At 40.2% G+C, this 27,295-nt stretch overlaps 1 protein-coding gene across 7 annotated transcripts in view; it reads right to left on the bottom strand.

Moving 5' to 3' along the window:
* Ccdc171 (coiled-coil domain containing 171) overlaps positions 1-27,295 on the bottom strand; it is a 340,735-nt gene that overhangs the window by 187,450 nt on the left and 125,990 nt on the right. For all 7 annotated transcript variants that reach the window (XM_006537992.3, XM_006537991.3, NM_001355378.1 and 4 more), the window contains 5 exons: positions 23,060-23,166; positions 21,293-21,382; positions 20,173-20,373; positions 16,811-16,978; positions 15,004-15,192 (listed from right to left, as the gene is read on the bottom strand). In XM_006537992.3, the coding sequence (XP_006538055.1) occupies positions 15,004-15,192; positions 16,811-16,978; positions 20,173-20,373; positions 21,293-21,382; positions 23,060-23,166 (755 nt within the window). The remainder of the gene's footprint in view (positions 1-15,003; positions 15,193-16,810; positions 16,979-20,172; positions 20,374-21,292; positions 21,383-23,059; positions 23,167-27,295) is intronic.

Raw genomic sequence — 27,295 nt, 5'->3', positions numbered from 1 at the left:
ACTCGAAAAAAATACAAGCTATTACCTTTGTCCTTCATTGCCTACCACAACTAGTGATCCTCTTACTATAGACAGTATACACTTTGGTTGGGGGACCTCAAAAAAATCATACTGAAACTGAAATCACGATCCCCTCCCTGTTAGATAGCTTTCAGAGAGCCAGAAGGTGCTATGCAGGCTGCTGGAAGAGAAAACTCAATGCTAGTCTTACTTAGCTGTGAACCATGCAAGCTGTGATGCCAAACTGCTTGGGCAAGCAAGATACAGCTACAGGCGCAATCGATAAGTGACGGTTGTGGGGGTGACCAACCACTTTCTGCTTAGATCTGAGCAGCCCAGTCTACTGAAGGGAATCCACACCCAGTACTGCAAATCTAGTCACCATAGCTGAGAGGTCACAGGCCCCAGGCAGGGGGATGTAGAATCTGGGGGGTTGGGGGTTGGGGGTTTGTCTTAGGGTTTCTATTCCTGCACAAACATCATGACCAAGAAGCAAGTTGGGGAAAGGGTTTATTCAGCTGACATTTCCACATTGCTGTTTATCACCAAGGATGTCAGGACTGGAACTCAAGCAGGTCAGGAAGCAGGAGCTGATGCAGAAGCCATGGAGGGATGTTCTTTACTGGCTTGCTTCCCCTGGCTTGCTCAGCCTGCTCTCTTATAGAACCAAGACTACCAGCACAGAGATGGTCCCACCCACAAGGGACCTTTCCCCCTTGATCACTAATTGAGAAAATGCCTTACAGTTGGATCTCATGAAGGCATTTTCTCAACTGAAGATCCTTTCTCTGTGATAACTCCAGCTGTGTCAACTTGACACAAAACTAGCCAGTACAGGGTCACAGCTACTAGTGCTGTTTTTGCTAAGTAGACATGGTGTCAAACTGCCTCCCAAATATTTATGTTTCTACCCACAGTACTTCTCCCAGTCTTAGTTAAGGACTATTGTTTGCTGTGGACAACAGTCAATGCAAAAACACATGCCTAACGGAAACTGTTGAGAAAACGTGACTGTTGGGTGTTCATCCCCAAACAAGACATTTATATCACCCTCTCCAAAGCTCAAGGAACATTACAGAGGAGGCAGTAGAAAAAAAAATGGGAAAGTCAGAGATGTGGAAGAATGCTATGAAGCACTGTCTGCCCACCACAGCATGGCTACTGCACTCTCTGACTCATGTCCGTGATCGCCAGCACAGGAACTGTACAAGGTCAATATTTCGTCATGAACAGGGGAATGGCTCAGAGGTCCCACCTCCACCTGAGTGGCTATTGGAGGTTAATGGTTGCTGATGAAAGGGAAGCATCTTCTTTAGTGTTATAGCTACTGGTAAATTGCTCCAGTAAATAACCTCCCAACCTATGCTATACAACCAACATCAATTTAAACTTATACATTCATAAGAAGAAAGGGAGGAAGAGAGAAGGGAAGTGAGGGAAGAAGGGAGGGAGGGAGGGAGGGAGGGAGGGATGAATGGGCAGTTTAGCAAGTGAGGGAAAGAACTGAAATAGGGTACCAGAGAGAGAAAAATTACCAAACATGTAATTAACATGTATGGAATTGTCAAAGAGTAAAATAAAGAAACATTAAAAGTATACCAATATCAGAAGGGAGGAGAGAAATAGTTCTCCCTCCTTCTGTAACACATTTTAGTTGTTTTTTATTTATTCCAAAGTGTCCTTTTCTAAGACCTGGTCTAGTCACATCTATGGTAGAAATGGTAAGAAATGGAGGAATGGAGAAATAAAAGTATTGTGTCTTCCCTGCACCTACATCTCCACTGAGGGCCAATCTGTGGCAGCATTGGCCTACAGTGTAACTGAACTATGTCCCGTGGCTCCACACAAATACCACTAGCAAAGTAAGCAGTGCCTCAGGAGGAAAAGCCGTTTAAAGCACACAAGAGCATCTGAGCAGTGATGCCTACTGGGACTGCTTTCCTATACAAGCAGGTGGCTAAGCAATCTCTCAGAAAAGAAAGAGTGGTTCTCTGGGTACCGTAGATGAATCAGAAACATGAGCATTTGGTAAAACAAGAGCCAGAAGGCAAGACACAGTACTCTGTGGAAGTACGAATAATTCTAAATGCCTAGAGAGAAGGCAGTGGTGGAAAGCCAAGCAGTTACACAACATGTTCTTGAGACGCTTATGTGGGAAGCTAAGGAATTTAATTCCATCAGGAAAGTTGTAAGAAGACATAAAATCCCAGAACATAGACACTTAATCAATGGACATGAGAATTAGAAACAGTAATAAAAACTACATCACAATAGAGTCCCACAGAATGTAGTTAGAAAGAAAAGCAAGTCCTGAAGGTTAATTCTAAGCTCTGACCAAAAGTCAGGCAGACTGGTTCATGGAAAAGAAAAAATGGAAAGGAAACTGTAGAAAGTGTGTGAGCATACATGAGGCTGACCAGTGACAGGTGCTGTTAGAGTCTGTCAAAAGACCCTCACTCACAAAGACCACAGAGACCACCATCGCTGAAAACCTCAAGAGGATTTTTTTTTTTTTTGATCCAATGCGTTGGGGACCCTCCTCTCAGCACACAGGCAAGAGGAGAAACCCAGAACAAAGAAAGAACACACTTTTTATACCTTGTAAGGGGCAGATTTAGGCAACAGGGATAGCTGGCTTATTCTCATTGGTGTAGCAAGTAACCTTTTCAGGCATTGGTTGGTTTGCATAGTGACTACCCTTGGCTTAGTGACTCACTCTGCCTGCCCCCATGGTGGGTTATTATGATTTGGTCAACAAAGCAGTAGTACATTTTGAACTTATGGGTCAGCTATTAACGTCACAGCTAATAACATCACAGGGAATTCTAGCAAGGTCAGGGTGGTTTTTCTCAGAATTCAGTGTGGGGCAGGGTAGGAGAATTTCTCTGGGAACTGCTAATCTTATTTGGTCATTTTTCTGAGAACAGTTCATTTTGTTTTGGCAGCTGTAGACTTAGTCATTTTGACTGCTATGTTTCTGAAAGTCCCTTCAGAGGGGAAGGGGCTAGGTGACCTTGAACTTATTTTGGATTCTACGGTGCATGAGCATACACAAGGGCTGACCAGTGACAGGTATGTGAGGATACACAAGGCTGACCAGTGACAGGTGTGTCAAGATACATGAGGCTGACCAGTGGCAAGTGTGTACGAGGCTGACCAGTGACAGGTGTGTGAGGATACATGAGACTGACCAGTGGCAGGTGTGTACGAGGCTGACCAGTGACAGGTGTGTCAAGATACATGAGACTGACCAGTGGCAGGTGTGTCAAGATACATGAGACTGACCAGTGGCAGGTGTGTACGAGGCTGACCAGTGACAGGTGTGTCAAGATACATGAGGCTGACCAGTGGTAGGTGTGTACAAGGCTGACCAGTGACAGGTGTGTGAGGATACATGAGGCTGACCAATGACAGCCACATAAGAAGAAATAAAGTGAGCCCTATATCTCAGGCTTTTAATGTGTCTCCAAAAAAAAAAATCTATGAAAATATATTACTTGCTAATTTTATTATATATTTCAAATATATAAAATGATATTAATTGCCACTGGCATAGATCAACTAGCCTATTGGATAGCTAAAAGTGAGGCAGGTCCCTTAAAGAAAAGACTTAAGGGGGTAAACAAGAACAAAATATAATAGCATACATGTGTTCATAAAAATGCTGCCCGTGTGATAGCACACACCTTTAATCCCAGAATTCAGGAAGCAGAGGCAGGTGGATTTCCAAGTTCAAGGCCAGCATGATTACAGAGTGAATTCCAGGACAACCAGGGAAACACAGAGAAACCCTGTATTGAAAAAAACCACACACACACACACACACAAAAGGAATAAAGGAAAACCATTATGAAACTTTGTATGCTAACAAAATAGCTAAAAAGTGAAAAACAGATCTGGGCGTGGTGGCATGCCTTTAATCCCAACACTTGGGAGGCAGAGGCAGGTGGATTTCTGAGTTCGAGGCCAGCCTGATCTACAGAGTGAGTTCCAGGACAGCTGGGGCTACACAGAGAAACCCTGTCTCAAAGAAAGAAAGAAAGAAAGAAAGAGAGAGAGAGAGAGAGAGAGAGAGAGAGAGAGAGAGAGAGAGAGAAGAAAAAGAAAAAGAAAAAGAAAAAGAAAAAGAAAAAGAAAAAGAAAAAGAAAAAGAAAAAGAAAAAGAAAATATTTTAAATCCATATTCATACAGGTAAGGAGTTGGATGTAAGTATGATCAAAATACATTGTATAAAATTCTCAAAGAATTAATAAAGATATTTTTAAGTGAAAAACAAAACAACAAAAATCACCTCAGTCCATGTTAGCCCATGACAAATCTTCAGCTCCCGCACAGAACACAACTGCACAGCAGAGACAGGTCCATTTTATAAATAATAAAACTAATCCAAGTCCTTAGGCTGGGTTCACCTCTTGTTTGCAGCCTTACCATCTGAAGAATTCGACCTTCCCCTCAAGTCACAACAGGCCTTCCCAGTGAAGCTGATGGAGATGGAGCTGCAGAGCTGGGTCTGCTCACTCACTTGAGCCTGACGGCTACGCGCCACACGTCCACATGCTCCCTGACTCCCTCCATCTCTCCCTCGCAGCATCCATCGGAGCCTTCACAGCCCATCTCCCTGTCTATTCTGACATGCTTTCCCATCCTTCTCATTCACAGTGATCTAGAGGCTGTCTGAACGTAAAGACCACTTAGGCATTTAATCGCCACGCTGCTACTCATGGATTCCATGTGTCTGTGTCTCTCTGTCCTGAATACTTTGATTGCTTATTCCTAATGGACACGAGTTACTTACTATGCAGTCTGTCACAGGGCTCTGTACCCTGTAGGTATCTAACAAATACTGAGGGAATTAAGTAACTCTGTATAAAAGCATCCCTGGACTTAGCACAGTGCTTTGTCCAGAACAGCAACTGAGTAAAAACCTAATTGATGAAAAAAGTTTAACAATGTAAAGAACAGGGAAGGGAAATCTAATAAAGACAAGGTAATTTCCACATATAGTTTAGAACTTACAAGCCAAAACTCTGTTTTAAATCGATTCTGGCTTTCCACAGGGACTTTCAGAGATATACATTATTTACTGTGAAGTTCTCTTGAAGAACAAAGCCTGTTTGATGGTAGGGCTAGAATCAGCTGTAGAGCAAATCTGTTCTACCAAGAAAAAAAAAGTGTTCTCCACCCAAGGATATTAAAGGCCAATGTTTTAAAAACAAACATAACACACATTAATTTCATATGGGGCAAAAGCATTCCTCATACTGAAATAACCTTCCCTACCTTAGGCTGTTTAATTTAAAAATAATAATAACCTTCTCAAATTCTTCCAGAACACCATTCTTATCTTGAACTTTAAACAACTCAAAATACATGATGCATATCTTTTACCCAAATGTCTTTAGTGTAACAAAATTATTGTGTAATTTGACTATTTTTCCTTTTCTCACTGAAAAATTCAAAAGTCCATGCAGACTCTAGAGAAAGGATGCCTTCTTCCCAGAGAGATCACGAGCTTTCAGGGCTGAGGGCTCAGTTCGTGGAACCCTGCAAGCTTGGAAATGCTGGGCTGGAAACCCAGGAAAGCCGTTGTTTTTAATCATATTAAGCCCAGGAAACAGGCTGTTCTTAATCACACTATGCTGATCATTATGCCAGTGCAAACTACAAACTGGATTCAGACACCAAGGACTTGGGTCAGAATATCTTGTGTCAGTCACTTATCTTGACTTTTATGCAAGGCAATATTGAAACAAGGACAACTACAAACATAAGATGTAAATACATGTCCTTTAAAATGAAAAGTATTTTGTGGAGACTGGATCTCTCATACAGGGATCATGGGGATAAAATGGTACAGCCATTCAATGACAATTTAACAGTTCCTCAACATGCTAAACAGAATCACCATATGATCTAGTAGCTATGTTATCTACATCATATGCATACTATATGTGTGTACACACATACATGAACCCTCAAAGTCCATAAAGATTATTTACTTAAAAATATTATCATTATGTACATTAGCTTATCAAACATATGTCACAAATAAAATATACCTAAGTTTATGCTTTTATTTCTAGTGCAATACAATATATAAAATTCCCTTCAGTTCATCCATATCCTCCTGGGGCAGGGCAAGGGGTGAAGATATTCTCCTTATCATCCATATCCTCCTGAGGCAGGGCAAGGGGTGAAGATATTCTCCTTATCAATAGACAGAGTAAAATGTATTGATAACAAAAAAATAGATTTGGTTTGTTGACTGTTAAAAGATAACTTTTGTAACAGTTATCAGAATCACCTCCCACGTACATTCCTCTTCTTTCTGACTGGGAAAATTCCCCTTCCTTCTCATCGATCTCTCTCTTTCGCTCTCTTTCGCTCTCTCACTCTCGCTCTCTCGCTCTCTCTCGCTCTGTGTGTGTGTGTGTGTGAGAGAGAGAGAGAGAGAGAGAGAGATCTCCTTCTCAAAGACTTCTCTCCTTTTCTCCTTCTGGCCTCCACTTACAAATTTACAACATTCCTTTGGTAATTAATATATATTTTTCCTTTAGGAATATATGTGTGTGTGTGTGTGTGTGTGTGTGTGTGTGTGTGTGTGTATACACAAACCTTACACTATTTAATTGTTCATGCCTCTCCAACTAAATCTTGTATTTGTTTTTAGAAAGGTGTTACACTTTTGTTAGTACTTCCACAACTGTGTCCCATCATCACATAGTGCAGAATGCATTTTCGATTAAATTTTATTAAATTATGTTGATTTTTTACCTATAACAGTAACTTTAAAATATATGGTATTATAATAACACTTCTATTTCTCAGAAAAATTAACTAAGAGAAATATGAATTAGAAGAACTATCATTTGTGTGGGTGGTAACAATGTGGATTACTTTAGCTTTTTCATGTATTATTATACTTAATTATTAGATACCAAAAATTACATAGAGATGTAAATTAGAGAATAAAGAACTGGTCTTACATTAGGCAGTTTTCAGACAGCTTTAAATTTAATAATCCCATGTACTTCTAAAAGAAACAGTGCTACAGAATACTGTAAAAAGGACTAAGGCTAAGGATGATGACAACGCATTCAAATAGTCCATACATGTCCCCTTATATTTTATCGCCAAATGACAGTGCCCTCAATGGTTTACACTGGAACCTCAATTTTAATCCTGTTCCCAGAACTTCCTCCTTCCAACACAAATAAAGTGTTAACAGCTATCCAAACCATAGTGTTCTTGTTTGTGGGATAGAAATGATGTTTAAAGGATCTACCTATCTCACATGACTGTGGTTGGGGGAGGGGCGGAGCTTACATGCAAAAGCCCTGAGAACAAGCCTAGCAGATATTATGTAAATTCAACTGATAGCATTATCATTGACAAAAACCATCGTGTCAAAGAGACTTGCAAATGCCCAGTAGAGTACACACTCGTAACTCAGCCCCTTCACCAGTATGAACTCAGTGATCATGCCACCACAAGCACCTTCAGGAACAGGACCTCTAATAATAGCAACAAGTTCCTCTTCATTTCTGAACGTTTTTAGAATTGTATTGAAAAATGTTTCATTATCTAATAATCCTTTTATGACTAGGTTGTGTCATAGCAACACTTATAAAAGACATTTAATTGGAGCTGGCTTACAGGTTCAGAGGCTCAGTCCATTATCATCAAAGCAAGAGTAGGCAGCACCCAGGCTGGCATGGTACAGGAGGAGCTGAGAGTTCTACATCTTGATCTGAAGGCTGCTAGTGGAAGACCGACTTCCAGGAAGCTAGGATGAGGGTCTTAGAGCCCACACCCTAAGCGATTACTTCCTCCAACAGGGCCACACCTCCTAATAGTGCCACTCCCTGGGCCAAGCATTTTCAAACCACCACATGCACACACAAAATAAATAAATATTTCATTAAAAAATGTTCAGCAATATGCTGTGCCATCTACATATCTGGAATAAAGTAGGTGAATTTAAGACACTGGAAGTGATTGAAATTAAATTAGTGTAGCACTGAAAACAGGAACTGAATGAAATAAAGTACAGAATATATAAATATAGTAATGTGAGACCTTACAAAGGTACATAAGCAATTTAATATAGAAAGTGTTGTCTTTCCTGGCAATGTGTGGTGGCCGGACATTAACTGCAGTTCTTGGGAGGCAGAAGGATCTAAGCTAGTTTAAGCCAGCCTGGTCTTCACAGGGAATTCTAGGCCAGCTAGCACTCCATAGTGAAACTGGTCTCAAACAAACAAACAAACAAACAAACAACAGAAAGAAAGAAAGAAAGAAAGAAAGAAAGAAAGAAAGAAAGAAAGAAAGAAAGGAAGGAAGGAAACCAGGTGGAACTGTTTGTACTTATTCAACAATTTCATTATCTACTAGCCTGGTATGGTATCATATGCCTGCAATCCCAAAATAACAAAATTGCCATGAGTTCAAAGCCAGCCACAGCTACATAGTAAGACCAAACAAAACATAACAAAAAATATGAACATACAGTTCATCACAGAAAATATATAAATAGCAAGTAAACATTTAAATAAGTCTCAACTTTATTACTCACTAGGAACACTAAACTTGATTTAATTTTAATTTAGAAATAAATGTTATATAACTACTCACCTACAGTTTGACTAAAGTTCGAAAGAAAAAAGAATGAAATTACACGTATAGATGCAGATCAAATACAACTCTGTTAAATTGCTAAGAAGAATTTTTAGAAAGATGACACAGTCCCTTTCAAAAACAATTTAACACTTTCCTAAATATATACTTAGCATATAACCCAGACATCAGACTCCTAAGTATTTAAACAAGAGCAACAAAACCTTGCAATCACACAAAAACATTTCCATGAATATTTAACCCAACTGCCAAAAATGAAGGAACCCAAAGGCCCATTAGCAAGTGTGCAGAGATAAGAAGACAACTGCACGGTGACAAACCAGAGCTGCCCCCCAGGATGAAAAGCAAGTAACTGCTGCTGCACACGAACCCTGGGTGAACTGGATGACTGTGGGCTTCACTGCTGCAGTGCATGGTATCCTGGCAAGGGCATGACTACACCAAGGGCCACCAAGTCCATGCCTCCTGTGTGTGCCAAACCTGACTGACTCCTAAGGCCATATCATAAAACAAATTACCAGGGAATGATAGATGTAGGAAGAAAAATTAACCTTACTCTCTACCAGGCATCACATAGGTTTTCACTGTGACTGACCATACAGATATAAAAACTAAAACTATGAAACTTTTTTTTTTTTTAGATTTATTTATTCATTATATGTAAGTACACTGTAGCTGTCCTCAGATACTCCAGAAGAGGGCATCAGATTTCGTTACGGATGGTTGTGAGCCACCATGTAGTTGCTGGGATTTGACCTCTGGACCTTCAGAAGAGCAGTCGGCACTCTTAACCACTGAGCCATCTCGCCAGCCCACTATGAAACTTAAAAAATAAATAAATAAATAAGGGTCCATTATCTTCATTGCCCTAGGGCAACAAAAGATCATTATAATAAAAATGTGATGTATACACAGATGCTGCTTACTAGCCATGTTGTTACACGCCAAGAAATCCAGGTGGACTAAAAATGTAACTTTCAAACTCAATATCCTGAACCTATTAAGCATCATGGCCTAGCAACACAGCACAGGGGGGTTGTTAATCCCCATGATTATGTATGTGGCTGGTTGAAAACTACACTGCCACTGCCCAGATGTACAAAAGAATAAACATCTCGCTGTGTCTCACTGACCTCCACTTTCCTAAACCAGTATAATTCCTATCTGCAGCCTAAATACTTATACACAGAGATAACTAACTCTCATCACCACAGAAGCTTCTCTTTCCAGCAGATGGAGACCATTATAGAAAGACACACTAGTCCAAATGCAAAGAACAGCAGATTACAAGATTCCCAGCCCCAACTGATACATGCATGATACAACCCTACCCTTAAAGGTTCAGGGAACATTGAAGAAGAGCGGATGGAAAGGTTAAGAACCAGAGGACCAGAATGTCTGCTGCAAGATTGTGTCTTTACATGTAACAAGGTAGCTACATCCAAGAAATTTTAACTGTAGAGGAATTTTAATCCAGCTATGTGGCTGCTCTGGCAAGGTATCACATCCAGAGACTTTATAGGTCTGTGTGATCTGGCTAGAATGACACACCTTGAATCCCTCTTGCTGGAATACAGACCTGCCCTTAGTACATACCTTTAATCCCAAACGATGAAGGTCAAGTTAGTTTGTAGAAGAAAGTAGACATATTTGTAAGTGAGTGGCAGACAAAGTGACGAATCAAATAAAGATTTGACGGAATGAGTCAAAGATAGGCCTCTCTCAGGGGAACAGACAGGAAGGAGAGGCTACGTAAGAGCAGCTCAGAGTGAGTCAGGAATATAGTGCAGTTCAGTTGAGTTCAGGCAGTGCAATGGAGTTGAGTTTGGCTGAGTTGGTTCCGTTTGGTGCAGTCAGTGTGGTGCAGTAGTGCAGTGGAGAGCAGAGGCAGTTTTACCAGGACAATTTTACAGAAATACAGAATGAGCCAGAGAATAAAAAGGAGCCAGGGAAATCAGTCTGGCGGTTCCTCAGAAAATTGGACATAGTACTACAGGAGGATCCCGCAATACCTCTCCTGGGCATATATCCAGAAGATGTCCCAACCGGTAAGAAGAACACATGCTCCACTATGTTCATAGCAGCCTTGTTTATAATAGCCAGAAGCTGGAAAGAACCCAGATGCCCCTCAACAGAGGAATGGATACAGAAAATGTGGTACATTTACACAATGGAATACTACTCAGCTATTAAAAAAATGAATTTATGAAATTCCTAGGCAAATGGATGGACCTGGAGGGTATCATCCTGAGTGAAGTAACCCAATCACAAAGGAACTCGCACAATATGTACTCACTGATAAGTGGATATTAGCCCAGAAACTTAGGATACCCAAGATATAAGATACAACTTGCCAAACGCATGAAATTCAAGAAGAACGAAGACCAAAGTGTGGACACTTTACCCTTTCTTAGAAATGGGAACAAAACACCCATGGAAGGAGTTACAGAGACAAAATTTGGAGCTGTGACGAAAGGATGGACCATCTAGTGATTGCCATATGCAGGGATCCATCCCATAATCAGCTTCCAAATGCTGACACCATTGCATACACTAGCAAGATTTTGCTGAAAGGACCCAGATATAGCTCTCTCTTGTGAGACTATGCCGGGGCCTAGCAAACACAGAAGTGGATGATCACAGTCAGCTATTGGATGGGTCACACGGCCCCTAATGGAGGAGCTAGAGAAATTACCCAAGGAGCTATAGGGATCTGCAACCCTATAGGTGGAACAACAATATGAACTAACCAGTACCTGGGAGCTCTTGTCTTTAGCTGCATATGTATCAAAAGATGGCCTAGTCGGCCATCACTGCAAAGAGAGGCCCTTTGGACTTGCAAACTTTATATGGCCCAGTACAGGGGAACACCAGGGCCAAAAAGGGGCAGTGGGTGGGTAGGGGAGTGGGGGTGGGTATGGGGGACTTTTGGGATAGCATTGAAAATGTAAACGAGGAAAATACCTAATAATAAAAAAAAAAAAAAGAAAAAAAAAAGGAGCCAGAAGATTACGGCAAATTGCCACAGCTAGTCTGAGGCAAAACAAGTCAGTAAGAAGACGAGAGAAGCCAGCTTGAATCAGTCAGCTTGGAGAAAAGTTTGAGCCAGGACAGCTGAGTTAAGCCAGAGTTCCAAAAGGCTAAAAAGGGTGTGCTTACTCAGCAGTAAGCCTCCGAGACGGCAATTCCAGCCGGCAGATGAGACTTACTTTACACTTAGCAGTATGGCTTGAATGATGGAGGATGCCATCAGTTGCCACGCCAGTGTGAAAGGGGAAACTTCATGAAGCCTCACCCTTAGATAAAGAAGCTGAGAGAGGGAGAATGAGTCCTCCCCAGGGATGAGCACATAACTGATTATCCTGTACCAAAGAATCCTCCCTAAAAACATATACGTAGACAGCAAGTGGACTCAGCAAGCTCTGTGTGTGTGTAACAATAATAATTAAAGAAAACGAGGCTGAGAATATGAGGGGGGATACACGGCAGGGAGCCTAGGGGAGGAGAAGGAAAAGGGAAATTATATAATTATATTATCATTTTTTAATTGCAAATTTAAAGTTTTCATTTAAGATACAATTTCTGCTAAGCATACCACTTTCACAACATATGAAATCAAATAACCAAAAGTTAAGCCCTCACAGGTAATAGGTATCTGTATATGGTAATGGATAGTTTCACAGACATATAAAGCACTTCTGAAAATAAATACTAAAGTAATGAATAGCTCATTTTAAGTGGACAGTTAAACAGATATTCTTAGAATATACATTTGAAAGATGTTCAGCCACTATCTGCAAATTTCAGTACCTAAAATTTAAAAAGACTGACTACATGCTGCAGTAGACATAGAAAAAGGGAAAGTCAACCTGTGAGAACATAAAATGCTATTACCATTTCAGGAAAGTCCTTCACACAGTTTCTTACTAATACACAACTATGAACAGCCTGACAACTGCAGTCTTTTTAGGTAGCCAAGAAAAATGAAACCTTGCATTAACAAAACACTTGTATAATAATTTTTTGCATAAAGTTCATTTACAATAGGTCCAAACTAAAAATAAAACAAGTATCCATCTACCTATTTTTAGTCAAATTGTGATATGGCTCTGAAATAGAATACTATTAAGCCATAGAGAATAATAAACTATTGACACATAACAACATAAGTAATATTATGTTCAACATCAAGTGAAGTAAGCCAACTCCACTGAATAAATACCGAATGATTCCATTTGTACAATATTCAAAATCTTGTGCAACCAGTCAGTAACAATGAGCAAGAGAATGATAGCTGCTGAGCAGTGAAAAACGACTGGCAGACAACAGTGGGGAGAGGGAACTCGAGCATCCACCTCCAATAGATAGGCAGAGCCTCAAGTGGGGGGATGGGGTTACCAACCCACAGTCAAAAACTGACTAAGAGAACCACAGGGATAAAATGAAGAGGCTGAAGGAAAGGAGGTCCAATGACTGGCCCAACATGGAATCCATCTCATGGTGGCTGAGTTAGGGGGGAGGCCTGACACTGTTACTGATGCTATGATGTGCTTAGAGATGGGAGTCTAGCATGGTTATCCTCCAAGACGCCCTACCAGCAGCTGACCAAGAGCGATGCAGATACACCCAACCACTGAGCTGAAGTTTGGGACCCTTATGGTTGAATTAGGAGAAGACCTCGGGAGGAGGGGGCTCAAACTGAACCCTTGTCAGCTCCCTCCACTGAATTACACGTTTTCCTTCCAATTGAATATGCGAAGTACATCATGCTACCGGCATACAATAAACAAAATGGCTGTTTTCAGAAACTACGATAACTAAGTCAAATCTGCATGGAAATGCTGAAGTTCACTTAGGCCCTATACTTTATGTTCTTAAGCAGAGCTAACTAACACCTCAGAATTATTTTACAACTATAATTCCACCTCTCATATTAGGAGATATGTGAGATCTTCGCCATAATGACAAGAGCTCTGAGGAAGGATAAGGCAGGATTTACTCTGGCCCATGAACCTTTGGCTGTCACTACTGAACAACACAGTGGTGTGTGGCAAGGATAAGAAACCTAGGCAGTTCCCCTCATGGTGTACAGGAAGCAGGAAGAGAGACGGGGCGGGAGCCAAGACACACCTTTCCAGGATGTCCCCAGTAGCCTACTTCCTCCAACCAGGCTCCGCGCCTGCTTTTCACCACCTCCTAATAGTGTCATCATATACAACAATAATGCCATCATACACAATCTGCTGGGTCCCAACATATAGGACTCTACCAATTCCCCAAAGCCCATCAACAGCAAGTACACTCCCAACTCATGAGCTCCCAGAAGGATTTCATATTCAACCCCTAAGTCAGCATAACACATTTAACCCCAAATGGACCTAAGTGCTCCTTCAACTGAAGCCCCCAAAATGGAATCAGCTGCATATAAGGATGCTCACAACGATATTCTACCACACCTCCTAATGCTTTAAAAGCAAATAAAAGATATATAATTTCTCCATTTAACCAAACATATTATGTTTAGAAAGAAAGAAAGAAAGAAAGAAAGAAAGAAAGAAAGAGAGAGAGAGAGAGAGAGAGAGAGAGAGAGGAAGGAAGGAAGGAAGGAAGGAAGGAAGGAAGGAAGGAAGAAAGAAAGAAAGAAAGAAAGAAAGAAAGAAAGAAAGAAAGAAAGAAAGAAAGAAAGAAAGAAAGGAAGGAAGGAAGAAAGAAAACTGTCTTCAAACTCAAGTAAAAGAAAATCCTTAAAACAGACAAACGCAGAGAAATAGGCACAGATACTGTGTCACAGCAGGGAAACAGGTAACGTGCCTTCTAACATTATATGAGAACCAGAATTACAATTTGAGGTCCTATTGTGAAATGGCTGTGGGGTGTATTTTATCTTCTATGCTAGCTTTGATTGGGAGCAGATGATTTAGGTAGTTAAGTGTATTTCTCCAGGCAAATTATTGCCATTTATATATTGTTAGCTACCATCCCTGCCTATAAGAAGTAGTACAATAAATTATGTGTATTTGTGTGATCATAACTTAAACAAATTCTGTGAGGTCTTCAGAAACACTTAAGCTGGTTTAGAGTTGATAAAAAGCATTTGAAGCGTGCTGGTGCACACCTTTAATCCCGGCATTCGGAGGCAGAGGGAAGAGGATCTCTGTGAGGTTCAGGTCAGCCAGGGAGACACAGGGAGACCCTGTCCAAAAAGAGAAGAAGAAAATGGGAATGGTTGGTTAAACGCAGCGGCCCTGGTTAAACGCAGCGGCCCCGGTTGAAAATACTTTTGTTAATCTTTGTGGATTTCCAAGTGTTTCGATGAGATTCCCCGGCTGCTCCCAGACCTTGTCCCGCTCTGCCGTGCGGCCTACCTGTGCCCTCCTCTGCACCTCCAGGAGAAGTTCAGAGTACTGGAACTCCAGCTCCTTCTTCTGCTTCTGCCAGCAGCTCTCCTGGGCCTTGATCTGTTCCGCCACCTTGTTGAAGGTGTCTTCCTGCGTCTGCTGAAGCTCTCTCATCGTATCGGACTTGTTTTTACAGATATACTCCAGATGGCTTATCTATCAATGCAAGTGAAATGCAGATTGAGACATGACTTCGAATCTGTGGATGACCTATCAAGAAAAGACCTACAACCTCCGCTATATTTTACCCCTAAGATTACATAAATACACTAAGTTAAAATGTAAATAAAATAAGAACCAGAATTTATGGGGTATACTAGACAGTGTAGCAGGAAATGGCATCATTTTCATACCTAAACATTGAATTTTTATTTTTCCTCCTTCTATTAAGGTAGCTTTTTCTATAATCAATTTTACAGAGACAATTTAGAAAATTATTCTTTTGTTTGTTTGTTTGTTTTTCAATTTTTTATTTTATTTTTTCCAATTTCTTATTGGATATTTTCTTCATTTACATTTTAGAAAATTATTCTTATTTCTAAAACCAAAGCTCAGGCTATTTCAGGTGAGAAAGAAATATTAATTTACATGAGATTTACAAATCACATACATTTTATACATAATAATGGAGACCATTACCCCCAGTTTTCCTAGTAACAAACGCTAAAAAGAAAACCCGTCTCTTCTAACATGCATGACAATTAACATTCTGCAGTTATGAGCAACAATTTAAATCATCATTGCAGAGACACAAAGCACATATTTAATTTAATTATCAATCTGCGTTAACCCATTGCACACAGATTCAGTCCCAGCAGCATCTCTGTTCCTCACAGATTATTTTCCCATTTCTCAGGCCTACTTCACAAGGCCTTGGATTATACTCTCAATATGCTAAAGACAGAATGCTCAATAATATGAGATCATACCTTGAAGTTGGACCATTTTATTAATACAACTTAGATTTTTTTAAACTCTTACTTAACAGCAACTACCACTGTGACTGAGATCGGAATATTACACTACGATGTATTTGTCACACAGTTCTGATCAGCTCAACAGCCCCAGGGGAAGTAACAGTACCTTAAATAGCAACATACATGACCTGATACACCTCTTAACTTTCTATAACAACAGCAGGGCTTTTTTTTTTCTATTTCCGACAAAATGAATTCCTAGGCTTATAGAATGGTAAAGTAACCATAAAGTCTGCTGCTTTCAGAGATAACATATACATTTACATTTCCCCTTCTAACGTATGGGTTGTGGTTTTCTCACATAGTTTGTGGCATTTGAAGAAACAAGTCAAAATGTAACTTAAATTTTTCTAAGTACTTTTAAAACAACACTTCATATTTCCTAAGCAAAGACTTTTAAGATGATGTTTTTGAATAACTACATCCTGTTTCTATTTTATGCTAACATAAAGAGTTGGTTTATTAATGTAAATGACTAAGTTCTTTGAATTGCTTCATCAGTAAGATTAATTTATTTTCTCTTAATTAGGTCCCTGTGGCTAATACTGGCTAGTAGTATTAGCATGTCCTGCACAGAAAGTGGAGCTTAGAGACTTCATACAGACTTCAGTCACATTTACATGCCCACAGCAATGGCATCAAACTGAGCTGTAGACAAGCCATAATTAATGGTACTGAATTATTAACATCCAAATTCTTTTTGAAATAAGATGAATGTCAGCCTCTCTTAATGATACTGTGATGTGGACAAATGTCACTGAATTTAATGGAGGTGCCTGGTGCCTGAGGACAGTTACCTTCTCATTAGCCCTGTTAAGGTCTGCAATGAGGGCATCAACATTCTCCTGCAAGACTGCACAAAGCTCAGACCAAGAGAATTTATCCAACATGCCTTCTGGTTGTTTTATGAGCACACAGCCTGCTACCAAGTGCTGATACAAGGTGTGAAGGAAGGTTAGCTTCTCCTGCAAGAAAAAAAAAAGGACTCGTTAACTCCTGAATACAAACACCATAGGAAGTAAAATACATAATACAAATAGTAAAGAATTTATTCTTTAAATCTAGAATGAAAGTACTCAGGTTTCAGCTTCTATCATTTAGATGGCCTTTTCCCTCACATTGGGAAACAAGCATTAGATAAAATACTGGGTACTTCTTAGACTGGTATTCAAAACACAACTGCAATTAGGTGCCGGAACACCAGATATGTGATCTGCGCTGACTACTGCTGGTAATGTGAGCGCCTGTTTACGTATAATTTTTATTATCTATAACACGGGTATCTGGGTTAATTTTTTATAAGAACCTTTCATATGAAGCCAATGTGGTAATTCTATATTTTCTTACTTATATTCTAAAAAACGGGTATTAGGTCATACAATGGCATGGAGAGTTTTACTCCACTCTAGTGAAAGGCAGGGTACTTTACATGTCTGCAATCACACAGCTTTCTCCCTCCCCCACAGACTTGACTCTACTTATCACATATAGAAAATCTATCCCAACCCCCTTAGGCAAAGCACACAGTATATGAAAGATATAGAAGAAGGGCTCATTTGTTTTCTCCCACTTAGAGGTTTATATTGCATTCGGCACACTGGGCATCTGTGGCTGTTTAAGTGTTACAAAGTAACAGAGCAATTTAAAGTGGACACATTTTCAAAACTGTCCAATTAGAAACATGCTTGCACCCCCTTTAAAAAGCATATTATTATTATTATGATCATTAATTATCCACTACCAAATGGCCTTAAGATATTTATTCTGTTCTAGAATCCAGTATAACCCTGGCTTGTCTTGAACACACTTAGAAGATTTAGTTACTAAGATGGCATCTTTGTAGATATTTCATCTCAAAAGATGAAACTCAAAAGATGAAGTAATTGTGATGCTATAAAATGAGCATCTTATGTGGATAAAATCAGTTCCCTCAAAATGTCTCTATATATCAGCGGGAGGGAAAAAAACTTGAAAGAAGAAAAACTAGGTGAAAATGAAAATTAAAGTGTAGATTTAAAAAAAAAACTAAATATAGTATATGTGATGGTTTGTATAAGGTTGGCCCAGGGAATGGCACTATTAGAAGGTGTGTCCCTGTTGGAGTAGGTGTACCACTGTGGGTGAGGGCTGGAAGCTGCCTTGAAGCCAGTATTCTGCTAGCAGCCTTCAGATGAAGATGTAGAACTCTCAGCTCCTTCTGGACCATGTCTGCCTGGATGCTGCTATGCTCCCACCTTGATGACAATGAACTGAACCTCTGAACCTGTAAGCCAGCCCCAATTAAATATTGTCCTTTATAAGAGTTGCCTTGATCGTGCTGTCTGTTCACAGCAGTAAAACCCTAGCTAAGAAAGTATATTAAAAATTTTGTTTTGTTATTGGAAATTGTAGCAACCATTTTCTTAAACATTTCAAAATAAGGAACATTAATTCACCTATATACTATCTCATTTTTTCAGATATACTAATTTAAAAATAAAATAAAAATTAAGCAAATAAATACAAAAAAAATCCCACTGGCTCAAGAAATAAAAATTGATGTGAATGATGACACACGCCTTTAGTCCCAGCACTCAGGAGGCAGAGATGACTTTGAGGCCAGCCTGGTCTACACAGTAAGTTCCAGGATAGCCTGAGCTCTGTAGAGAGACCCTTGTCAGAAAGAGGAGGAAGAGGAGGTAGAGGAGAAGAAAGAAGAGAAAGGAGAAGGGGGAGGAAGAGGAGGAAAGGAAAACTTGCTGCCACAAATATACTATGTGCTGTTCCTTTCTAAGCGGGAAAAGAGGACTTGGACACTCTTCAGGGAGTTGAAATGTACAATTTCCCAAGTCTCATTCTCAGGCACTGAAGTCCTCCTCCACACTTACTAATGACCACGGCTCTACCCAAAGCAGCTCCTCCTTAAGAAAAGCTCACTGTGTCACATAAGTAAGTGCGTTTCACTCGGGCTGTGATAAAGCAGCCATGGTCGTCACCCATCTGGCATGAGGAGACCGTCAGAACATCCACAATCACGTCACACGGGTTGATCCCGGTCACAGAGCTCTGGACACTGACTTTACAGTACAGCCAGGCTTCCAGTTTCCTTTATTTTAATCACTATCTGATGTATACAACAATTCCAACCCCTTCATGTGGACATAACTGAAAGCCCAGACTCGACGGCTGGAAATAATGTTTCCTTTTTACTCTCTTGGCACCGGGGTTTGTATTTGCTGGAATAATGAATTCAATATGCAGGAATTTAGATAAACAAACCCACCAACTATCCCAGAAGTAAGAGAAAACTGTAGACAGAACAGGCTCAAACAGAATATGGGATTTTGTCATATTTTAAGAAGTCACTGATAGGACTAAGGGGACAACTGAGCAGTTAAGCGCACTGACTGCTCTTGCACAGGACCCAGTTTCAAATCCCAGCACCCACACAGTGGCTTGCAAAAGTCCATAGCTCCAGTTCCTGGGGATCTATCTAGTACCTTCTTCTACCTCTGTGGGCATCAGACATCTACATGCTCAGCACACATGCAGGCAAAATGCCCAAAGGCATAAAATAAATAAATATCAAAATAATTTTAATAAGTTACTAATAAATAAAAATGGATAGATAGGTAACTGGGTTTTTGCAATTTTCCTTAGTAACTCCTAATTCTAAAGGAAAAGGAGGCTGTCTGGAGATATTAGTCTTGTTTTACAATTATGGAAGTTGAAACCTGGAGCAACAAACCTATATGGCTTGCCCATAGCCATGCTTGATGCAAACAGAAAAAAACAGGATCCAAGTCCAAATCTATTTGGTTATACAAAAATTCTTTCCATCAAGCCAAGCTGTAGGATGACTCTAATAAAAAATGATGTCGTTACTGGCAAACAGGCCAACCTTGACAAGCCAGTAAGGAACATGGCATCGTGAGATACAAAAGATCCGAGCAGGGAAGAAAGTCAACGGTCCAAGTGGCATGAGGGTTCAACCAGGTTGCTTTTGTTTCTCTCAGAGCAGGAGGTAATTTTGCAGCTGGGAGAAACATTTCAAAGTGTGACACTCAGAACAGATTTTGAATGAAATCAAATGTGGGTAACACTGGTCACTGGGGCATGGAAGGCACATTGCTGAGGTCCGGGCCAGGCCTTCCTGGCTCCCCTCTGTCTGGGGCGATACCTCGGAGTCCTTCTGGAAGGCCTGCGACAGCTTCTGCAGCTCGCTCTCACACTGGGCGGCACAGGCCTTCTCCTTCTCCCAGCAGTGCAGCACGTTCTGCAACTCCACCTTCAACGAGGTGATCAGAGCCTCGCGGTCTGCGCACTTAGCGCGCAAGTGACTGAGCTCCTTATGGACCTCCGTCAGCTTATCCTGCAGCTCCTGTCAGAAACACCAAGGAAAGAGACCAGCGGGATGGCAGAAGGTGAGAGGCACACCCATAAATACACGGTGAAAACCGTCAAACTCTAGTATAAAATGATCACTGTTTGTTTATGATGCTAAACACTTAGGGTATTTTACAGAATCTATTTTCCAAGTAGAACATTTGCAACCAAAATTAGAAAATTTGTAATGTTTAAACATATACTTTATTAAAACTGCTTATTCCAAAAAGTTATTTAAAATAAGTTTTCCTTTCAATTACTTTAAAAGGATACTTTAAAAAGAAAAAAGAAAAATTAAAACTTTTATAACACTTAAGTAACACGGAAAACCATAAATCTCTTTACCTTTAATATAAGGACATATACTCTCCATATGACATTCTAAATACTAATACTGATAAAAATAAAAAATCCGAACAATAAGACCTAAATTTCTACTAAACTCTGCTATCAAACAGTCCATTAGAAACTCAGGTTCAACGAATACTGGGAAACTCAAATTTTGCAACTCTATAGCCAAAACTAACACAGAAAATAAAATCAACTATTTTCCTGAGCCTTAGCCAACTGTGGTCTCAACCCATTAAGCAGCTAGGATGTACTACAAACAATGGCTCCACCCAGAAAAGAAACTGCCACTCCCAGCACACGTGCTTGCGTGACATGTGCTCAATACTCATCTAAGGCAGGACAGTCAGTCGCTAAGCGCTTTAGTCTGTAATATCATAATCTCATCAGGGAGACCAAGGCTTCCTTTAACACTTGATCAACAAAAAACGTAAAAAAAAATTTTTTTTGAATGCTCAAAAATACTTTGAAAATGGAAGCTTTATTTTCTGGTATCTCTAAAATAATCCCTTCATAATATATTTGTCTCTTAGCAAAGGGGAAAAAGTTACCATGAACTGCAATACCTTTGTATTTTTAATGTGAGTCTCAATCTTTTGTTTGGTGGAATCGAGTTCGTTGGATGTCTTTTCCTTGGCATCATTTATGTTGTTTAGCTGATGAAAGAAAAATAGCTTTTTGACATTTCTTCAAGAAGGAGTGACCCAAAAGCTAATGTCCAAATGCTTGCTATGCGATTACTTAGGCATAACTATTTCAACAGTGGTTGAGTCTACAACACTTCTGTTCTGGTTAAAGGCTGTGCAGTTTCTGTCACATGCTCACCTGGCTGCAAAGAGAGCATTCAGCCTTAAAACGCCAGGGATGTTCCTACTCTGCCCGCTATCTAGATAAAAGAATTGCGTTCTTACTGTAAACATAGCTTTATTCTTAAAATCCTACTGGACCGAATGCCAGAAGCTGTGGCAACTATAAGGGAAGACGCGAGAACAGTTAGGGGGAACAGTGCGGGGGAGGGGGGCTGCTGCTTTACATCAAGAGGGTATTCACTGGTCCCTCACTCCGCATGACAGCTTCGGGGTCAGTCACAGGCAGTCCTACTGGGAAGGCTGTGGCAGGTCATCAGTTGGTCCCGCTCCGCCTGTGATTTATTTTCTTTGACAGTTCATTCTTCTTTCTGTCAGGCTGCTCTTCTTGCTTTCTTTGCGGCCACCCCCTTGGTCTCCCCACTGCTGTCTCTGGCACTGGTTCACAACAAAGCACATTACTAAGCCAAAGCCTGCTGAGTCGACTTTTCAACTGTGCTGAGGATCATGTGACATTCATCCTCCCAAATAACAATTCGCTGTGGGTCCTGCTCCTAGTTACTCCGCAGCGGCCAGGCCTAGGCCTCAGAAGAACTTCAAAACTACTAACAATCCAGGTTCTCTCGTCTCTCCAGGAAGACTTACAAATGTCTGTTCTTCAAAGAATTTAGTTATTTTAATGCTCACTTTTCTCTTGTGAACAATTACAGAAGGTGTTTTAGAAAACAGACTAATTCTTTTTTGCCCCCCCCCCCTGCATACCTAAAATAAAATAAGCCTCTGCCAATGGAGTACACAAGTGAATCTGCAGGTTTTGAGTTACATAAAGCAAAGAGATTAACTCTAAGCTATGGGGCTTGTCGATGGCTATACAAAGATCTGTTGTTTTGCTAACTAATGTAGTTACTACCTATGCTAATTTGACAAGAAGTATCTAGACAAACTCTTCAATTTTTAAAGCATAAATTCATAAAATATTTTAATACCCAAGAAAATTACTGACTCACATATTAAACAATACAAATGAGATGACAACCAGAAGCCTGAGCTTTTTAATCTGCAAATTAACAGCTTTCAGTCTACATCAAACAGATATTTGTTTTTAAAAACTTCTAACAACACTAAACTCCCTTTGGAGCACGAAAATTAATTTCCGTTTTTTATTAAGATTTCTGTGGTTTAGAAACTGTTAAACTCTTAATGAAACCTAAATTCTTCAACCACCCACAGATCATAAACATGCTGACATTTAAATGGAGAACGTTTCACTTAAATTCTCTGCACAGATAAGTTACTCAGGCCAAGTGACAGGAACCTTTCATTGTGTGTCTACAGAATTACAAAATGGGAGTGAGACACTACTTTAGGCCACACTTGAAGAAAGAACAGTGACAAGGGTTTATTATTTCTGTATCTGTGAAGCTGTCAATTCAACATCCCCAATCTTTTTGACCTTTGTAACAAGCAAGGGCTGCATACTGGTACTGCCTGAAGGCCGTGTGTGGAGCCAAACAGTCCACGTGTTACCTCATTAGATGCATCTTCCAGCTTGTTCTGGTAATCTGTCAAGGTCCGCCTCAAAGTCTCAAGGACGACGGAGAAGCTGGGAGGCTTATCTTTGTCCTTGTGGACGCCTGGAGAAAAGCATGGGATGAAAACACACCCTTAAAGTCACACAGGCTCAGAAGCTAAGCAAACAGTAACAGAGACATTACAATTAGTAAGAAAGCCAGAAAGACATGAAACATGAACAGAAATGTATTCTCTAGGCACATGGCTGTACAGTCAAGTGCTGATACTGTTTCTAAATAAATGACCCAATTAAAACTCATAATATAGTAAGTTCAAATGTGTTTCTACCCTATCAAGACACTTAACTTCCCCCACCTAGGCAGCGGCAGGGATGTATGTACCTATAAGCTAACAATTAAATCATCTCTGGTAGCATTGCTTAGAGGAATTACGTATATTTACTGTCTCTGTTTATGATCAGTCAGGCATTTTACAGTAAGCTATTTTGCTTAAACAATAACTTCTGAATCAAGAATATATCATTTCCTACTCTGCTTAGAAATATTCTTTAATACCTACAATTTTCAAATTGTAATTTTAAATAAACAATAAAAATGCTACTAAACACATAGCTCACACCATGTTTTGAAGAAAATCCTCATAGCTTATATTTGTTGTAAAAATACTAGTCTTTCCATATTATACCCTCAAACTATTTTACTATAGTTGGAACATAAGTCAAACTAATGGGGCCAATTCAAAAAAATAAAAACTAATACTATATTAAGCTGATTTCTATTTACCATTCTTTAAATATTAAAAAAGTATCAAATTTAGCCTGAAAATATTTAGGCAAAAAGTATTTTTCTCTCTGTTATATTTTATAATCCAACTATTTCACTTCATAATAAACATTTTCAATAAAGAAAAATTGTTAAAGAAGCATTTGTGAGGTAGGCATGGTAGCACACACCTTTAATCCTAGCGCTGAGGAGGCCAGCAGACAGATTCTGTTGGTTGACGGTCAGCCTAGTCTACAAAGTGAGTTTTAGGCTAGCCAGGACTAAATAGTGAGGCTTTGTCTTTTAAAAATGAAAATAAAAATAAAGAAGAATTTGAAATACATGTTTTATGGTTCCTTCGTTTACATAACTAAGTGAATTCCCACTGTGTATTAACTTTGGGCATTAGACATTCAGAAGTGAGAAAGGTCAGGGTAGTCTCTGCTCATATGACATGTACAGTGCAATCAGAGGGGGAGGGAGTGGCTACACAATGATTGACATTCTCATATGACATGTACAGTGCAATCAGAGGGGGAGGGAGTGGCTACACAATGATTGACATGCTCATATGACATGTTCAGTGCAATCAGAGGGGGAGGGAGTGGCTACACAATGATTGACGTCATTCATCCATTTCTCAAATAGTCAAGTGCTGGGACTCATAGGGCCAGGAAAAAAGGCAAAAGTAGAGAGAAGACGGCAAGAAAGTCTCAGTCAGCGACAAACCAACTTTATACATCTCGGAATACTGCTGATATTTATGGCTCTAATTTGGAGAAAATATTAATAAAGTTAAGGCATTTAGCAAAGTATGTTTAAATACTATGTTCAGTATAAAAACAAGTTAGATTTTTCTTAAAGCTAAATTGTTCAACTTAAAAAGTAATGTGAAGTAATACTCTAAACAGAAACACACACGCACACACACTCGCACTCGCACACTGAGCCACAAGAGCAGAGCAGACGACATGGCTAGGACTCACTCTGACTTGGGAAGATGGCTCAGTGCACTTTTCCCCAACACAGCATTTACATTAATTATTAGGGGGATCTCCTACAATGCACCCTGATCATCCTGGTCACACTCACTTCCTTCCCACTCCCCACCCCAAGGTCCGCCCTCCCACTCTTGTGCCCTCCCCACCAAGAAGAAGAAAAGTATACCAAGTCCGATTTGTGTTTCCCATACAGTCATTGAAGCGCGTCAGACCCCCAGCCCCTGAGTGAGTCCTTCCCCACTCCCTCCCAGAAGCCATCGGCTTCACGTGAAGAGCTACATCTCAGCATCCTGATCACAATTTTAAAGGCCTCTCGTCAATAGCTTCATGTCTGGACTGTTTCTTTTTTGGAAGGAGGGTGGCCACAGCAGCCTTCAGTGTCTCTCCTCCTCAGTTGTGAGTCTGCACTCATTGACTCCACTGCCAAAGATTGCCACCCTGCCAGCAGCAGCAAGGGACAGCATGGACCACAGATATTGGCATGACCTCCAGCAGTAATATCAAGACAGCCTCCAGCCTAGCGGCAGCACAGACCCTAATCATCAACCCCCAGCAGCAGCATGGACCAAACACGGATGTCTCCTGTGGCGCCCCTGATTGACAGTCATACTGAATATGCTTTTAAACTGATCACTTACGCAAAATTAAAATAGGCATAATTTTGCCACTGCACAGAATTGGTTGTAAAAAAAAATCATTCAAAAACAGCCAGAAAACCTGCTATATTTTAAGGAGAAAACTTACTCTAAGGAATTCAGAGGAATAAAATCATCAGAATATGAACATGTATGGGTCCATATGCCCTCTCTTTACTGACCAATGCACACATTTATATATTACGCAAAATTAAATTTGCCTAAAAAAATGTTGACACCATAAGGTTTCCTTGAAGCATTAATTATGCTTTATTGTCCTACCAATATCCATTATAAAGTGAGTGTCTATCCTTAACATGATGAAACACTTACAAGAAAGGATGGGGACAGTAGGGGAAGGTGGGCAGGAAGAGGGAGTGGGCAGGGAAGGAAGGGAAGTGAAGGGAAGCCGATCTCACCAAATAATCACTGCTCCACAAACGGAAACTTAATATGCAATTAAAACCACCCATCGGAGGTTTAAAAATCCCACCAGGAACAATAAAATAAAATATTTAGAACAGTGGTGATAATTGGCTTTTTCAAAAGTTAAGTTTAAAATTAAAAAAAATAGCTACAACAAATAGAATTACTGAGTAAATTATAACATACACATAAACAGAGAAAAAACTTCTTACAAATAAGTTATTTGTACATACTGACTTGATCTTCATGATCGGTTTTATAACTAAGAAAAATAAGCTTAAGATCACTGTGAATAACTTAATACCGGCTTTTATAGTAACAAACAACAAACATTCACTTTAAAACAATAAGCAAATAAATAAATGGCTACCTCAGGCTACGCTTTTATTTCAATCTGAAATAAGCTAGTTTTCTCTCTTTCTCTCCCTCTCTCCCTCTCTCCCTCTCTCCCTCTCTCTCTCTCCCTCTCTCCCTCTCTCCCTCTCTCCCTCTCTCCCTCTCTCCCTCTCCACTGCATATCTCTGCACAACCTAGACTTTGATGCCTTGTTTTATGGTGTAAAAGGCAGAACTCCCAAAGGTACAGATGAGGTGTGGCTACATGAGGAGGTGCTGCTCACTGGGGTACACTTGGTGGGGCTGGGGAGCAGTGGGGTGAAGCACCAGTTGGAGTTAGCTGAAACAAGGAAAGAATGGCGCCACTTTTGGACACTTCAGTATCTGGGAAAACTGGACACCAGATTGGAGCTATCTGTCACTAGTTTGCGAGTCAACAGCGCAGGAGCTTACAGACTCTGACTTACTTCTCTCTAGGATCTGCGGGTCCCTGAACCCACCTCAGAGCTACTTCCTTCATGTGCAATCCAAAGCCAGAGACGACAAAGGCAACCTTGGGGACCAGGTAGGTTACCATCACAACCAAGTGTGGAAGAAGGCAGGTGGGAGTCACTACAACTTTTATCTGATAAAATATAAGTGTAAAAATGACACCATTTTCCAGGGATGTTTCAGGGAGTAAACATGTTAAAATTAGTGCCTGCAAAAACCCTGGAAAGTGAGCAGTGGTTCCTACCACATCGCCATCAACAGCACATCTGAAGAGGTGTGGCATGGGAGCAGGTCTGAGGGGACAGCGCTGTACTGAGTGAGCGTAGCCGCAAGGGATACCACTAGGAATGGTTTTGTTGTTAGTGTTAGAGTGAGCACTTTCCAGAGGCTGGAATTAAGTAACTCATTCTGTTACTAATTAACTATTCTCTACTATGGGCAACCAGAACAATTTCTTTCAGCTGGCAGGACAATGATAAATCTTCATTTCTCTGCTTTAGAAATACATCATTGCTAGCTCTGCATCATAACCTAGTCTATAAAAACACTCACCAACTTTCTATTCACTCATAAAGGGACC

Source organism: Mus musculus, chromosome 4 (genome assembly GCF_000001635.26).
Source record: "Mus musculus strain C57BL/6J chromosome 4, GRCm38.p6 C57BL/6J".
In the NCBI taxonomy this organism is placed as follows: Eukaryota; Metazoa; Chordata; class Mammalia; order Rodentia; family Muridae; genus Mus; species Mus musculus.
This window is presented reverse-complemented; position numbering and strand designations above follow the sequence as displayed.